Raw genomic sequence first — 17,458 nt, forward strand, 5'->3', positions numbered from 1 at the left:
GGAGAGCATGTGCCCCGTGTGAAGTGTGCCCCTCCTCGCCCTGCCTGCTATTGTCATGTGGGGGACGCAGGCCCAGGGGCTGCATGTTAAGGACAATTGTTGTGGCCAGCATGCAGAGAGGATGGACCCCCCTACCTAAAATTTAGTTCAAACATTGAGCCTGACGATGTCACACACACACCAAGCGGATATGAGACGTTTATTGCTTACGTAACAGGGGGCTCTGTGGAGAGCAGGGCAGGCTCCCCCGCCCCCCCACCGCAGATCTGAAATGCCCTGAGAATGAGGAAAGGAGACGGGCCAGGTGTTTCCATTGTGGTTGGGGGTGGGACTGGGGTGAGGGTTCCTGTACACGGGCCAATGCCATGCGTGGTTTGAGTCTCCTGGATGCAGACACCACAGAAGGAAGCACCGAGCCTTGCTCATCCGCTCGTCCAGGGTGGGATGGAAGGGGAGGAGGGAGGCATGAGGCTGAAAAGCTCAGAGTCTGTCACAATGAGGAAAGTAGCTATGGCAGTAGTGTTAGTATTCATTGTACTAAATATTGAGTGCTTATGCAAGGCCAGCCCTGTTCTGACACTTTACATGGGTTTTTCTTTTCTCTTATTTTTGGAGCTTTTTAATTGAGATAAAACTTACATTAAAGTTATTTTTTTTATTATTATTTTGAGAGGGAGTCTTGCTCTGTCACCCAGAGCAAGACTGGAGTGCACTAGTGCACTGGTGGAGTGCACTCTCAGCTGGAGTGCACTGGTGCAATCTCAGCTCATTGCAACCTCTGCCTCCTGGGTTCAAGCAATTCTCTTGCTTAGCCTCCTAAGTAGCTGAGATTATAGGCATATGCCACCGTACTCAGCTAAGTTTTGTTTGTTTTTGTATTTTTAGTAGAGGTGGGGTTTTATCACGTTGGCCAGGCTGGTCTTGAACTGCTGACCTCAAGTGATCCACCTGCCTCGTCCTCCCAAAGTGCTGGGATTATAGGCGTGAGCCACCATAAAATTATTATTATTATTATTTTTTTTTTTTTTGAGACGGAGTTTCACTCCTGTCACCCAGGCTGGAGTGGAATGGTGCAGTCTCGGCTCACCGCAACCTCTGCCTCCTGGGTTCAAGCAATTCTCTTGCCTCAGCCTCCCAAGTAGCTGGGATTACAGGCATGCACCACCGTGCCTAACTAATTTTTTGTATTTTTAGCAGAGACGGAGTTTGACCATGTTGACCAGGATGGTCTCGATCTCTTGACCTCGTGATCCACCCGCCTCGGCCTCCCGAAGTGCTGGGATTACAGGCATGAGCCACCGCGCCCGGCCCAAAAATTCTTTTAAAGGGTGCAACTGAGTGGTTTTCACAGTATTCACAATATTATGCAACCGTCATCGCTGTCTAATTCCAGGGCCTTTCTACCACCTGAAAAGAAACCCAGTACCTTTCAGCCATCACTCCCATTCCTCTGTCCTCCAATCCACTGGCAGCCACTAACCTCCTTTCTGCCTCATGCATTTGCCCTTTCTGGGGCAAGTTCACAAAGGTGGAATCCTACACTGTGTAGCCCCCTGTGTCTGGCATCCCTCACTCAGCAGTGTGTGCCCCAGATGCATCTGTGCTGTGACGGGTCACTGCCACACTCCTTTGACGTCCGCAGGATATTTCTCTGTATGGGAATACCCCGTGTGGCTTACCTGCTTAGTGGTTGTCAGGTGTTTGGGTTATTTCCACTTTGGGCTGTGCTGGGTAATGCTGCCATCAGTATTTTCTTACAGGTTATTTGATGGACAGAGGTTTGCTAAATTCTCACCACAGCCCTAGGATGTCGGTACTCCCGCTATCCCCGTTTTATACGTGAGAAACATGGATCCCAGAGGTGTGAATAATTAGCTAGGCTCTGGGCTCTGAGTCTTCCAAGTTTTCAAGGAAGAGCTTGCAACCTAGATTTCGATAGGAAATCTTTGATTTAGAAGTGCCCACTGGCCAGACAAGCCTGTGGGCAATTTTGAGCCTCCTGCTGGCCATCCTTCTCTTGGAGTCTGGGCAGGTAGGTGGGACAGCCAGTGTTTCAGACAGCTCCGAAGCTGAGCCTGACTTGGCTCCGACACGCTGAGGGAGCCCCAGCAAACAGCTCAGGCACGCTGTATCTTGATGTCCCCCACTGGAAAAGTGAGAGGACGCCTCGTCTCCTGTCTGCTGGGGCTGTTGGCTCAAATGATGACAGGAGATGGAGGCTGAGAGCTTGGAAAACTGTATTCAGACCTTCCCAGGCAGAGGTAGGCAGAGTTAATAATGGAGAGGCAGATAGGCAGGGCCAGGAAAGGTGAGGGAGAGGGGAGAGAGCGAGACCAAGACCAGGCAGGAGCAAGAGAAGGAGGGCCGTGGCTGGCACCTGGGGAGCACTCGCCTGTGCCGGTACGAGATTGGGTCTTGTCCCGTCACCCGGGCTTGAGTGCATTTGTGCAGTCACAGCCCACTGCAGCCTCAGGCTTCCAGGCTCAAGTGATTCTCCCATCTCAGCCTCCCGAGTAGCTTGGACTACATGCACGCGCCACCATCCCAGGTTAATTTTTAAACTTTCTTTTTTTTTTTTTTAGAAACGGTCTTGCTGTGTTGCCCAGGCTGGTCTCAAACTGCTAGGCTCAAGCAATCCTCCCACCTCAGCCTCTTAAAGGGCTGGGATTACAGGCAGGATCCCATGCCAGACACTTGGGGAACTCTGTCTTACCCACGTAATACTGCCAGCCACGCCATGAGAGAGGCACCCGTATTACCCCGTCCTACCACTGGGGCACAGAGAGGGGAAGCTACCTGGCCAAGGGCACGCAGCCTAGAAGTGGTAGAGATGGGATTTGAACCCAGGCACTCTGGCTTCTCCCAAGAAAGGGAGAGAAAGGAGAAGGAGAGGGTGAGGAGAAAGAGGAATCAGGGTGAGAAGGAATGAGAGGCTGAGGAGCACAGAGGCAGGAGACAGGGAGAGGAGTGAAAACCCACAGTGAGAAAGAGATTGCGGTGAGGGCAGGGGAGAAGGAGAGGAGAACACGCGGAGCCGTGAGCTCCTGGGAGGAGAAACCACGCTTGAGCTCCCCAGAAACCCACAGTGGAAGTACAGGAAGGGGCTGCTCTGGGCCAGCATAGTTTTGGTTTTGCCTTTTATGACTCAGGTTGTTTGATAAAAATAGCAAACCCCAGTGCCCAGCCTGCCTGAGCCATCCATTCCTTCAGCAGATCCCTTTATTTATTTATTTATTTATTTATTTATTTACTTACTTATTTTTGAGACACGGTCTCACTGTGTTGGCCAGGCCGGTCTCAAGCCATCCTCCTGCCTCGGGCTCCCAGAAAGTGCTGGGCTTACAGGTGTGAGCCACCGCGCCCGGCTGCTCGGTGCATCCGTAAGCAGCACCTACCACGGGGCTGGCAGAGGCCCTGCTGTTGTGGAGCTTGCATTTGGGGATGTACCACCGTCGGGTGGCATCGCCCCAGGGCAAATCACCTTTTCCTTCCACCAGTTTGCACCAGTCAGGAAGAGATGGTGTACGTTGTATGTCCCATAGTTGAAAGCAGTAACAGTAAAACAACAAGAACAAGCTGAATCGTTAGGGTTACTCGAGCAGCGGACCCTTCTATCCCACTCTCTGCACCATGCTCTTAAGCACTTTATCAGCTCTTTTCTGTCTGTCCCGTACTGAGTTACCGTGTCGTACTCCCGGGCCTCCCTGGAGCTCTGTGGGAGAGCCACCGTCCATCATGAGTCACGTGAATCCCTGTGGCTGCTCACTGTGGTGCAGCAACTCAGGCTCAGGCCCCCGCTGCCCTCCGCAGCCCCCGCTGCCCTCCGCAGCCCCCGCTGCCCTCCGCAGCCCCCGCTGCCCTCCGCAGCCCCCGCCTTCGTGGCTGGAAGCGGCGGCTTGTGTTGGTTTCCTGCGGCCGCTGTAACAGGTGACTGCAGTGAGTGGTTTAACGCAGCACATGCTCATTTTCCTGCAGTTCTGGAGACCAGAAGTCCAAAATCACTAGGTAGAAAGTGTAGGTGTTGACAATGCTGGTTCCTTCTGGAGGCCGGAGGGGAGAAGTCACTCAGCATCCCCAGCAGGGCCAGGGCACCCTGGAGCTCGGTGGTGGGCCGGGCTGCCTCTGCTGGCCACCTGTCGCTTGACCTTTCAAATGACATCATGACCCTGTGCCTCAGTTTCCTCATCTGCAGAGGGGAGATGGTAATGCTACTGACCTCACAGGGCTGCGGTCAGGAGAATGAAATGAGTAGCGTGTTGCCGGGAAAACAGCCAGCGTTGTGTACATGCTGCCTGTCGTTACGGTTAGGATGGGCCCCAGAACAGGGTTCCTGCTCCAAGTTCAGTATCACTGACCTTTGGCAAGGGGAGGCCCTCACCTGCCTGCCTCCCACACCTTGGTCTCCATTTGGCACACGTAGAGATTTTCCAGGTGTTAGGTTTCCTTCAAGCAGCAGCCTGGATCAGCCACCCTAGATCACAGAGTCTAGAGACCTGGGCTTGTGGCCCGTCTCTGCGGGGGCCCTTGGCCAACCCCCTGTTTCCTGTCTGGCCTCCCTTGGTTCCCTCTACAATGCAAATTCCCCACCTAGCTTTCCGGACTGTCGGCAGCAGGGCCAGTTAGAAAAGTGAAAGAGAAAAGCTTTTTATCATCTGCAAAGCGGTGCAGGAAAATTATATCAAATCGTCAGCTTTTTCTGCCTGCCTCCACGTGCCAAGTATGTACGCGTTGTCACTGACTTCATGGAACCTCTGAGAGACAGGTGTTGTTTCTATTCCTGGGTCCCAGAGTGGGGCGGATGCTTGGTCATGATGTCACAGCCCACTCCAGCATGATCCCCCGAAAGCTTTCCCCACAGCGGGAACAGATCCCTCTCCCACTGGGCTTAGAGCACCCTTGGCCTTGAACGTGTAGAGCCAGCTCCCAGCCCTGCTCCAGCTGGAGCTTCTTTAGGGCAAGGACGGCTTCTGGGTGACTTTGTCACCTCCCTAATCCCTTAGCATCTTAGACGATACCAGCCTTGATGATGAAGGGAGGATGGGCACCATGAGAGCAGAGGAAGGAGGGACACCAGCATGAGTCAGGGTGCGCGGACGGCGATGGCTCAGCTCATGGGCTTTGGGATTAGCTAGACCCAGGTGGAGCCAGCTCTGCCACTCCCTGGCTGCGGGGCCCTGGTGTTATGGGGATATTTTAAGGCTGCTGCCTGTGGAGCAGTCCTCACGTGCCAGGCTCCAGGCTGGGGTCCGGGCTGAGTGGGTTACCTCAGCAGCGGACGTGAAGGGGGACGCAGACTCCTGCTGCACACTTGGCTGCTGCTGTTCTCACTCTTGCCCCCCTGTTGCGTTCTTGCAGCCAGTCTCAGGATGGGCCTTATCACTCCCGTCTTACAGACATGCAGATGGAGGCCCAAAGTCACAGAGCGGAGGGAGGAGCTGGTATTTGAACCCTGGTCAGCCTGGCATTTCCTGGCCTCTGTCCTATTCTCATCTGTCAGATGGGACAGAGCATGTGAAGCCCACACTTAGCACAGCCCTGGAGATGGGGTACGTCTGTAAATGAACAGCAAGGGCTCCTGGAGCGGCTCCGTTGGGGGATGAGCCTGCAGGGTGCTTATGGGGAGATGCCTCAGGGATCAGAACCCAGGGAGCGGGTAAGAAAGCAGGTAGGGCAGACAGGGAGGTGGGGCTGGGATGCAGCCCAGTGTTGGCCTCAGCCGACCCTGCAGGGCTCTGGAACAAAAGTGATCTTTCAGTGTGGGTCCACGTTGGGCCAGGCGCCCGGGCCTTTTTTTTTTTTTGAGACGGAGTTTCACTCTTGTTACCCAGGCTGGAGTGCAGTGGCGCGATCTCGGCTCACTGTGGCCTCCACCTCCTGGGTTCAGGCAATTCTCCTGCCTCAGCCTCCTGAGTAGCTGGGATTGCAGTCACGCGCCACCATGCCCAGCTGATTTTTTGTATTTTTAGTAGAGACAGGGTTTCACCATGTTGACCAGGGTGGTCTCGATCTCTTGACCTCATGATCCACCTGCCTCGGCCTCCCAAAGTGCTGGGATTACAGGCGTGAGCCACCGCGCCTGGCCCCGGCCAGGCCTTTATGTCCACTTTAATCAGTCATCGGACCTGGGTCACCCTGGGATGTGGCCTTGGATGAGGTCACTCTGCCTAAGATGCAGCTATTTCTCTGAGCCATAGGCTGCGACAGGACATGGGAACTGTCCACCAGGAAGCTCCTCAGACACTCAGGGCCCAGGGCTGTTTTTGGGGAGCGGTCATGTGGCCCTCTCTGTCTGACATGTGTCCACATCCCAGGTTCCCCAGAGGAAAGCAGGGGTTGCACAGAAAGCACAGTGATTGCACGAACAGTTTAGGCTCAGCAAACCCCACTCATCAGTCAGGGGATTCTGGGAGCCCTCCTGGAATCCAGGTTCCCAGACTCTGCCAGGAGAGCAGTCTCAGGCCTGCTGTATTAGCCCTTTCCTGCACGGCTGGATAGTGACAGAAAAACGAGGGAGAAGCTCGTTTGAAAATAGGAAGCAGCAGGTCGTGGCGTTTCTTGGCCTCTCTCCTCTTGTTGTCCTCTGTCCCATGTGCACTTGACCTTGTTGAAACTAGGGCACTAGAGCTGCTTTTCATTGCTGGGAAGTTTGGGGACAATGACCCTGACCTTCCCTGTGGTTATAACCTTGCTAACGTGTTTGTTCCCCCACAGCTGCACCCACCTCTGCCCTCAGCTGTGACTCAAGACCCCAGGAGCAAAAGTTCTCGCTCAAGCTGGTAAGTGACCCTGCAGGTAGGGGGCAGCTCAGAGGGGAGGGACTTTCACAAACACATCCTTGACTTCTGAGCCCCTTTCTCATCTGGGAGAGATCGGCCAGGGGCCAGGGTCCCCACTTGCAAGGAGCACTGAGACCGTGGGCAGAGGAGGTCCTCAGTGCTCCGTCACCCCAGGGTGTTGGAAACCCGACTTTGGATCCGCCTGAGTCTGGCTGAGACTCCCCAGCTCTGTGACCTGGGCAAGCCCATTCCCCTCAGAGCTCAGCTTCCTCGTCTGCCGCCTACCACCGGCCTTGTAGCGTGCACATACTGAGCACCTGCTGTGTATCACCGTGCTGGGTGTGGGGTCCCTGCGCTGAGGATTCAGTGAAGTCACACACATCGGGTGCCAAGCACGAGGTTCAGCGGACAGGATGTGTGCACTTGGGGACGGCCAAAAGGAAACAAGCACAGAAAGGGAGAGTGGTCACGAGGGGAGTCACGCCTTCCGCACAGAGGAGGCGCCCAACAGAAGGGCATCGTCCTGGTTCGTAGCCCTGCCATCATCCCTGGGTGCTGGGATTACAGGCGACTTTTATTTTCCTCTTTTCATTTGAATTGTCACGCCCCAGAAAACCGGGGACAGCTGGGTTAGCTGCCCTCCTTCCACCCTAGATGGAGGCCATGAGAGTGGGTCCCAGCATGGGCTGTGGAGCCCAGCTCACTAATGATGGGGAGCACCTGCTTTGGGAGCCTGGCGTTGCCTGAACCGGGCCGGCTAAGAGTTTCACAAGCACTGCTTCATTGAGTCCTCTCAGCAGGGCAGCTGCCATGTCCCCTTTAACGCTTCTTGTGTGGTTCAGGTATGCCTGGCACAGTACATACCCCATCAACCTGAGCTGTTCCTGTCGTTTTTTCTTTTTCTTTTTCTTTTTTCTTTTTTTTTTTTTTTTTTTTTGAGACAGAGTTTCACAGTTGTTGCCCAGGCTGGAGTACCAATGGCATGATCTCAGCTAACTACAACCTCTGTCACCCGGGTTCAGGTGATTCTCGTGCCTCAGCCTCCCAAGTAGCTGGGATTACAGGCACCTGCCACCACACTTGTCTAATTTTTGTATTTTTATTAGAGACGTTGTTTCATCATGTTGGGCAGGCTAGTCTTGAACTCCTAACCTCAGGCGATACACCCGCCCAGCCTCCCAAAGTGCTGGGATTATAGGCGTGAGCCATTGCGCCTATTGTTATTACTGTGATTATGCTTATCATCCTAGAGATACAGCCTTGCTCTCTGTCCATCTGACCTCATCAGCATTTCCTGTGACTCAAAACTGGGTGATGATGAGTTGGTCCCAGGCACAGCCCGAGAGAAGCTCCCAGTCTGGGGGGGTGCCGTGCCCCAGTCCCATCAGAAAGTGGTACCTGCTGGGAGGGAGCACAGAGTACGGGGCCGACCAGAGGACATTCACTCTTCCCATCCACTGGGAAGGCAGCTCTGTTCTGAAGTATTCAAAAGGTCGGGCTGAATGCCCAGTGATGTTCATCCATTCATTTATTCATTCATTCATTCACCAAGCCTTTCCAGCAGCTTCCTGTGAACTGAGTGCTGGGGACATCAGAGATGGGTCAGACCCAATTCCTGCCCTGAAGGAGCTGTCCCCTTGGGGGAGTGAGGCAGGCATGAATACACCACGTGAGATTGCTCAGGGCCTACAAGGCTGTGCCCACGTTGCTCACGTTTACCCAGTCCATACCACAAGATTTGCCGGCCTCGTGGGGAGGACTCCAGGAGGCAGAAAGGGAAAAGGAAGGACAGGAGGAGGAGCTGGCCAGAGAGCCAGGCCCACTACTGACCGGGAGCACCTCCTGCTTCCTGAGAACCTGCTGTGTGACGGTCCCTGGGCCGAGTGTCACAAGCATTATGTCAGTTAGTTCTTTTGGGTTTTTGTTTGTTCTGAGACAGGGTCTCTCTCTCTCCCTCAGGCTGGAGTGCAGTAGTGCAGTCAAGGCTCACTGCAGCCTTACCCTGCTGGGTTCAAGTGATCCTTCCACTTCAGCCTCCCAAGTAGCTGGGACCACAGGCATGCACCTTCATACCCAGCTAATTTTTCTTTTCTTTTTTTTTTTTTTTTTTGAGATGGTGTCTTCCTATGTTGCCCAGCTTGGTCTGGAACTCCTGGGCTCAAGCAATCCTCCCACCTTCGCCTCCCAAAGTGCTGGGATTACAGGCATGAGCCACTGCACCAAGCCTTTTGGTGGGTGGGTGGTTGGATGTGTGTCTCTGTGTGTGTGTTTACTATGTTATTGAAATCTCTCAACAAGCCTATGGGATGGCTATGATGTTCCCATTGAACAGATGAGGAAACGGAGACTCAGTCACTTGCCCGGGTGCAGCCAGCATTCATGTTGCTTTGTTCACCGCTATATCCCCAATGCCCAGAATAATAGCATATAATGGAGGCTTTGTAGGAAGAATGAATTAGTGAATAGCAGAGCTGGAATTTGAACCAAGATCAGTTTGACTCTGAACTCAAGAATCCAGCTGCACTGGTTGTATTTAATTAAAATACTTGAGTGTTTTTTTTTCGAGACAAAGTCGTGCTCTGTCACCCAGGCTGGAGGTGCAACCTCAGCTCACTGCAACCTCTGCCTCCCAGGTTCAAGTGATTCTCCTGCCTCAGCCTCCCAAGTAGCTGGGATTACAGCCGTGCACCACAACGCCTGGCTAATTATTGTATTTTTAGTAGAGATGGGGTTTTGCCATGTTGGCCAGACTAGTCTAGATCTCCTGACCTTAAGCAATCCGCCTGCCTAAGGGATTACAGGCATGAGCCACCATACCTGGCTATTTGGTGTTATTTTTAACAAATGCCCAATATTAATAATGGCTTAAGATGATACTTTATTGCTTTTTCACTTAAAAGTTGCGGGGGGCAGTTTTCCAGGGCTGATATGATGGTTTCATAACCAAGGGGCCCAGTTTCCTTTTACTTTTTGCACCAACATTTTCAATGCATAACCTCCGTCTCTTGGGCTGAAGTGGCCGCTTCAGCTCCCACCATCATATCTGTGTTACAGTCAACTGGAACAGAAGAGGAAGGGAAGAGTCTGTCCCAGCCTTTTAAGGGCGTAACCTGGATGTTGCCCACATTTCTTCTGCTCACATCCCCACTGGCCAGAACTTGGTCATGTGCTCATTCCTCACTGCAAAGGAGGCTGGGAAACATGGTTTTTAAGCTGAAGGCCAAGATCTAGGGAACACTATGGCTCTTACCATAAAAGAAAGAAGAGGAACCTGGGTACTGGGAGGTAGCTCACTGCTGCGTGTTTTTCTTTGATGTGTGTTTGTGTGCAGCACCTGAGGAATTTGGCTCAGATGTGGGGACTTGGTGAGGAACCTGGTCATCAAGGGTATTACCCTGGAGTAATAAATGGCCAGTGGGGATTGGGGGCCCTTGTCTGAGAGTTCAGTGTGACAGCCTTCTGCCCCTCCTGTCCCCCACCAGGATGCCAAGGATGGGCGCTTGTTCAATGAGCAGAACTTCTTCCAGCGGGCTGCCAAGCCTCTGCAAGGTACCTGATGGAACTGGTAAAGGAGGGGAGAGTGGGGGGTGTCAGCTTGGTCACAGCACCTGGCTTCTACCTGTAGGTGTGAGAAGGGTGGGTTCAGATTAAAGGGCCAGGTTTGCTCCCATCTGTGCTCATAACCTGACTCTTGTCACCCCTCAGGCTTCAGTGTGTGTTGTAGCTGGCTCACACCAGCTCTTGCGAGCCAAGTATTAAATATTTAGTCTGGGCCTAGTGGCCTATAATCCCAGCACTTTGGGAGGCTAAGGCAGGCGGATCACTTGAGCCCAGGAGTTTGACACCAGCCTAAGCAACATGACAAAACCCCATCTCTACTGAAAATAACAAAAATTAGCCAGGTATAGTGGCACGCGCCTGTGATCCCAGCTACTCGAGAGGCTGAGGTGGGAGGATTGCTTGAGCCCGGAAGGGGGAGGTTGCAGTGAGCTGTGATTGTGCCACCTGAACTCCAGCCTGGGCAACAGAGCCAGACCCTGTCTCAAAAAAAAAAAAAAAAAAAAATATATATATATATATATATATATATATATATATAATTTTCAGGAAGATGGCAAGCTGGTTGTTACAGCCAGTATTAGAAATTATACAGGCCAGGTGCAGTGGCTCATGCCTGTAATCCCAGCACTTTGGGAGGCTAAGGCAGGTGGATCACCTGATGTCGGAAGTTTGAAAGTATCCTGGCCAACATGGTGAAACCCCATCTCTAATAAAAACACAAAAATTAGGCATGATGTCTTGTGCCTGTCATGTGCCTCAGCTACGTGGGAGGCTGAGGCAGGAGAATCGCTGAAAGGCAGAGGTTGCAGGGAGCCAAGTTCATGCCACTGCACTCCAGCCTGGGCAATGGAGACTCAGTCTCAAAAAAAAAAAAAAAAGAAAAAGAAATTAAAGTACATAATCTTACAAATAAATTATATTCAAAAACAAAGGTAATGACCCCTCAGAAACCCATCGCTTTCTGATTATTTCCCTGCGTGTCCTGTTACCTCTGCCAGCGAGGCTGTGTGCGCGGTTGTCTCTGCGGGTGAGAACATTGCATGACGGCCTCCCCTGTGCATCTCCCCCACCCACCTCCATGACAACATCATGTCACGTTGGTAGCTTGGAGTTGGCCATAGCAGGAGTATTTACACTGCAGAACTTAGCAAATGTGGGTGGCCGCGGTGGCTCATATCTATAATCCCCGCACTGCGGGAGGCTGAGGCGGTTGATCACCTGAGGTTAGGTGTTCCGGACCAGCCTGGCCAACATGGCAAAACCCCATCTGTACTAAAAATACCAAAAAAATTAGCCAGGCATGGTGGTACACGCCTGTAATCCCAGCTGCTCGGGAGGCTGAGGCAGGAGAATCATTTAAACCCAAGAGGCAGAGGTTGCAGTGAGCTGATACTATGCCATTGCACTCCAGCCAAGGTGACAGAGCAAAACTCAGTCTCAAAAAAAAAAAAGAATTGAGCAGATGCTACCAATCAGACTGCCTTCCCTGGACAGCCAGCTGTTAAACTCGTGTCAGCTTGCCGTTGGTTCTCGTCCACTCCACTGAGATCTGGAAGACAGGCCGAGGCACATTCTGGCGACGTCATGGCTGGGTTAGGCACGTATTGATCTCGTTAGCTCTGTGTGTGAATTCGGAAGTGACGTCATTATCCTTTCCCTGCACTCTGGATTTGTATTTGCTTCCTCCAGAGCCACCATGTTTTCCCCATCACCTGCAGACTGGGATCACAGACATTCATGGGTCACCCATGCCGGCCCCATCACCATCTTCTTCCCACTGTCACCCACCCACAGTGTTGTCACCTCCAACAAAGAGACTCAGAGGCAGTCTGGACACTCTGTGCTTCTGCTCTGAGAACAGGCTGTTGTTGCCATGGGCTTGGGACCGGGTGGGTTCTAACCTCCAGCCCCTGTTTTCTGCAGTCAACAAGTGGAAGAAGCTGTACTCGACCCCGCTGCTGGCCATCCCCACCTGCGTGGGTTTTGGTGTTCACCAGGACAAATACAGGTGAGCTGCTCCACTCACTGCTTGCCTCGCCAGCCCCTTTCCTCCTCTTCCTGTCATGTGTCCAGGCATGGTTGGGTCCCCAAAGCCATGGGCCAGTTCTTTGCTTCCTGCCTTCTCATAGTTTTGAGCCAGTTTGCTGCCCAGCCAGTCGGAACCTTTCATCTCAGCCGGGACCAGGACCTTGCAGCTCCGCCGCAGTCCATCCATGGCAGTCTGTACTCCTCTCTCCCCAGCTCATCTCCCACCTCCTGGGGTGCTTGTGTCTTCCAGGTTCTTGGTGTTACCCAGCCTGGGAAGGAGCCTTCAGTCGGCCCTGGACATCAGCCCAAAGCATGTGCTGTCAGAGAGGTCTGTGCTGCAGGTGGCCTACCGGCTGGTGCGTACCCACAAGTTGCTCAGCTCCTGCATTGGGGAGGGTGCATGAGACCTTAGTTTGGCAGGCTGTTTGGTCATTGACACATCCAGCCCCCACCTCCTTCCACTGCACACTGGGGGCCGGCTCACTGACGGGCATGGCAGGCAGTTAGAGCCAGGATGATGGGTGGTTGGTCCTGTGGAGTGCCCTTGGGGGGCCATGAGTGTTGGAGGGGGGAACCCCAGCCTCAAACCGAAGGCTTAGATTGGGCTTCCTGGTAGAGGGTGTTTCTAAGTCATGACTCTCAGGATGAGTGGAAACAGCAAGGTGCTGGGTGGAGGAGGCGGGGATAGATGAGGAGAGGATGGTCCGGCCAAGGATATAGCTGTGGTAAGACTTGAGAGGAAGAGAGCATACGGCATTTGTTCCTTTACTCATTCATTCATTCATCCTCATTAAATATTCATCAAGCATTTACTGGGTGCCAGACACTGTCCCCAGGGCTGGTTGCAGATCACAGAGCAGCATGGTTTCTGCGTGTTGGAGCTTATAGTCTAGTGGGAGAGGCCACTAGTAAATCAAACAGTTGCACAAACAATGACAAGTTTTCTGAATGGAAGCGGTGTCTGCTGTGATGGAGAATAAGAGTCCAGTTTACGTTGGAGGGATGGAAGTACCGAGGGAGCAACATGCTGAGCCCCCAAGGTCTTCAGGTTCAGCATCTGCAGTATGGCACTGCAGTGGGGACAGATGGAGTTGGTGCAAAGAGGTCAGCAGTGACCACATCACGCAGGGCCTCACACACCAGGCTGAGGGGCCGGGATCTGTCTTGAGGGCACTGGAGAGCCACAGAGGGCTGGGATTAGGGGAGGGCAGAGTCAGCTCTGGGTACAGAAAGGCCCTCAGGGGCCATATGGGGAGGGGCTGGAATGGGGAGCAGAATATGAGCGAGGGTCCATGTGGGAGAGGACGAGGCTGAGGGGGGTCCCAGGCCATGGGGGTGGAGAGTCTGTAGAAGGAAAACAAGCAGAATTTGGTGGACAGTTGAACCCAGGGGTCGAAGAGGGTTGGGGATATGATCAGAATGTAGCTGACACTCGGGCAGCAGGCACAGTTGAAGAGTTGGTCAGACACGGCTGCTCACACAGTAATCCCAGCACTTTGGGAGGATGAGGCAGGTGGATCACTTGAGTTCAGGAGTTCAAGACTAGCCTGGGCAACGTGGCAAACCCCCTCTCTACCAAAAATACAAAGAATTAGCCAGGTCTGGTGGTGCATACTTGTAGTCGCAGCTACTCGGGAGGCTGAGGTGGGAGGATCAACTGAGCTTGGGAAATCGGGGCTACATTGAGCAGTGATTACACCACTGCACTCCAGCCTGGGCAACAAGGAGTGAGACCCTGTCTCAAAAAAACAAAACAAAACAAAAAACCACACACACACATACATACATACATACACACACACCACCCAAAACTCCATGGGACAGCTGGAGATCATTACAAATTTATAAATGTTAACAAATTTTTTTCCTGTTCTCTAGGACAGGTGAGAAGAGCTCTTTGATATTCACAGGTGCTGAGTCATTTTTGCAGAGGATCATTAACCCCTTCTCCCTCTCCTGAGTTTGCCATCAGCTAAGAGGTACAGGAGTAGATGGGAAGCCTCGAGTTAGCTCGACTGGTGAGCTCTCTGAGAACCTGATTAGAGGCGTGCTCAGTGTGCTATCACAGCAGGCTCCTCAGGCTGCCCAGGATTTAGTCAGGTTTAACCCCAGTCACAGTGCCAGACTACCCCAGTCCTTAACAGTGGGGTTCCCTGACCCAGTCTGCACCAGAGCCTCTCTGTTAGTTAGTCGTACTGCTCATGCAGATGCTGGCTTGCTTCTTCCTGCAGCTCGATGCCCTGGAGTTCCTCCATGAGAATGAGTATGTTCATGGAAATGTGACAGCTGAAAATATTTTTGTGGATCCAGAGGACCAGAGTCAGGTAAGAGCAGTTCCTACCCATTCTGGAAGGTCTCTGGGCTCAGGTTCCCATCTGTCTCCAAATCTCTATTTTACAGTGCTTATTACAAACAAAAGATTGCTGTGCATCATATATAAAGAGTTCCTTCAAATAAATAAAAGATAAGCAACTGAGTAGGAAAATGGGCAAAGGATAAGCAATTCATAAAAAAAGAAATCCACAGGCTTAGCTAAATATACGAAAAGATACTCAGCCTCCTTAATAATCATAGAAATGTAACTTAAAAGAAGATGCTATTTTTCACCCTTTAGATGGACAGAATTAATAACAATAATAATACCTGTTGATAAGGATTTAAGGAAGTAGGAATTCTTCATACACTGCTGGAAGCATGAATAGGGAAACAGTTTTTGGAAGGTGATTGGCAATAACAGTCAAAATTTTAAATGCACCTTTGTTTGTTTTTGTTTTTGTTTTGAGACACAGTTTCACTGTTGTCATCCAGGCTGGAGCACAGTAGCGTGCATGAGCTCGGCTCACCGCAACCTCCGCCTCCTGTGTTCAAGCGATTCTCCTGCCTCAGCCTCTCAAGTAGCTGGGATTACAGGACTGCACTACCACACCCAGCTAATTTTGTATTTTTAGTAGAGACGGGGTTTCTCCATGTTGGTCAGGCTGGTGTCGAATTCCCGACCTCAGGTGATCCACCCACCTCAGCCTCCCAAAGCTCTAGGATTACAGGCAAGAACCATGGCACTTGGCCAAAATGCACCTGTTTTTTGGTCCACCAGTTTCTGTCTTAGGAAGGTGTCCTATCTATATATTCATAGGATTGTTCTAAGATATATGTACAAGATGTTTCTGGCAATGTTGGTTGTAATAGTAAAATGGGAAACACCTTAAGTAGGATACTGGTTAAATAGTACTTTAAAGTATTTAAACTTCTAATTACTCTTTATAGTTGCAGATAACCCATCTTAACATACCTTAAGCCAGGCCGGGCGCAGTGGCTCAAGCCTGTAATCCCAGCACTTTGGGAGGCCGAGGCGGTTGGATCACGAGGTCAAGAGATTGAGACCATCTTGGCCAACATGGTGAAACCCCGTCTCTACTAAAAATAAAAAAATATAGCTGGGCGTGGTGGCGTGTGCCTGTAATCCCAGCTACTTGGGAGGCTGAGGCAGGAGAATTGCTTGAACGCAGGAGGCAGAGGTTGCAATGCGCCGAGATTGTGCCACTGCACTCCACCCTGGCATCTGGCGACAGAGCGAGACTCTGTCTCAAAAAAAAAAAAAAACATGGCCGGGTGCGGTGGCTCACGCCTGTAATCCCAGCACTTTGGGAGGCCGAGGCGGGTGGATCACGAGGTCAAGAGATCGAGACCATCCTGGTCAACATGGTGAAACCCCATCTCTACTAAAAATACAAAAAATTAGCTGGGCATGGTGGCACGTGCCTGTAATCCCAGCTACTCAGGAGGCTGAGGCAGGAGAATTGCCTGAACCCAGGAGGCGGAGGTTGCAGTGAGCTGAGATCATGCCATTGCACTCCAGCCTGGGTAACAAGATCAAAACTCCGTCTTAAAAAAAAAAAAAAGTAAGCCAAAAAACCAAAAGGGAGTGTGTGCAATTTATTATTCCATGGAATGAAGAAATCCAGGACTGCACTGTCGGACATGGCAGGATCCAGGAGCTCAAGCCCTGTCATTGGGAAGCCAGCTCTCCCATCTCTGCTCTCCTCTTGCTTCTGCACTGCTCGTTGTCAGGCAGACTTGTTCCTCATGGTGACAAAATTGCCACCAACAAATTAGGCTTAAATCCCCAAAGCCTAGCAGCCCTGGCAGAAACAGATCTGAACTGCATGGACTGAGAATTGGGGAGAGGCAATCCCAGAGGAAAATCCTGGAACTACGTGTTAGGAATCTTCAGAGAAACAACCAGCAGGGGTGAGTGGGTGGGTGGGTGTGTGTGTGTGTGTGTGTGTGTGTGTGTGTGCGCGCGCGCGCGCATGCATGCGCATGTGTGGGTGGAGAGAGAGATTTATTGTAAGGAATTGGATGGAAGCTAGGCAGTCCTGAGATCTTCAGTTTGCAATCTGGAGACCTACGAGAGCCAGTGGTGTAAGTTCCAGTCCAAATGCCAGCAGGCTTGAAACCCAAGAAGAGCTTTTATTTCAGTTCAAGTCCAAAGGCAGGAAAAGACCAATGTCCTAGCTCAGGCAGTCAGGGAGGAGGAGCTTCTGGGTACTTAGCTTTTTGTTCTGTTTACATCTTGAGTTGATTGAATGGGACCCATCCACATTAAGGAGAATAATCTGCCTTACTCAGTCTACAAACCCAAATGTTCATCTCACCCAGAACACCTCATAGACACACCCAGAAAAGGGTTTGGCCAAATGTCTGGGCACCCCATGACCCAGTGAAGTTGCCACATCAAAATGACCATCATGGCCAGGCCCAAGGGCGCACACCTGTAATTCCACCACTCTGGGAGGCCATCCTGGGAGGATCACTTGAGCCCAGGAGTTTGAGACCAGTCTGGAATACATAGGGAGACCTGTCTCTACAAAATAAAAAAATAACCTTTCCGGGTGTAGTGGCACACACCTGTGGTTTCAGCTACTCAGGAGGCTGAGGTAGGAGTATCACCTGAACCCAGGAGATTGAGGCTGCAATGAGCTATGATCATGCCACTACACTCCAACCTGCGTGACCAAGTGAGACCCTGTCTCAGAATTTTTTAAAAAAATAAAAAATAAAAAAATAAAATAACGTGACAAACTGTGAACAGA

The 17,458-nt window shown here is 51.8% G+C and overlaps 1 protein-coding gene across 6 annotated transcripts in view; it reads left to right on the forward strand.

The window, feature by feature from the left end:
• The window catches only part of VRK3 (VRK serine/threonine kinase 3), a 53,080-nt gene that overhangs the window by 17,516 nt on the left and 18,106 nt on the right, over positions 1 to 17,458 (forward strand). For all 6 annotated transcript variants that reach the window (XR_012513793.1, XM_074386050.1, XM_074386049.1 and 3 more), the window contains exons 6-10: positions 6,712 to 6,776; positions 10,259 to 10,325; positions 12,261 to 12,345; positions 12,616 to 12,721; positions 14,597 to 14,689. Coding sequence is in view for 5 of the 6 variants with exons in the window: in XM_074386050.1 (XP_074242151.1) it covers positions 6,712 to 6,776; positions 10,259 to 10,325; positions 12,261 to 12,345; positions 12,616 to 12,721; positions 14,597 to 14,689 (416 nt within the window). In the remaining variant the exon portion in view is untranslated. The remainder of the gene's footprint in view (positions 1 to 6,711; positions 6,777 to 10,258; positions 10,326 to 12,260; positions 12,346 to 12,615; positions 12,722 to 14,596; positions 14,690 to 17,458) is intronic.

The sequence above is a fragment of the Saimiri boliviensis genome, chromosome 14, assembly GCF_048565385.1.
Source record: "Saimiri boliviensis isolate mSaiBol1 chromosome 14, mSaiBol1.pri, whole genome shotgun sequence".
NCBI classification, from domain to species: Eukaryota; Metazoa; Chordata; class Mammalia; order Primates; family Cebidae; genus Saimiri; species Saimiri boliviensis.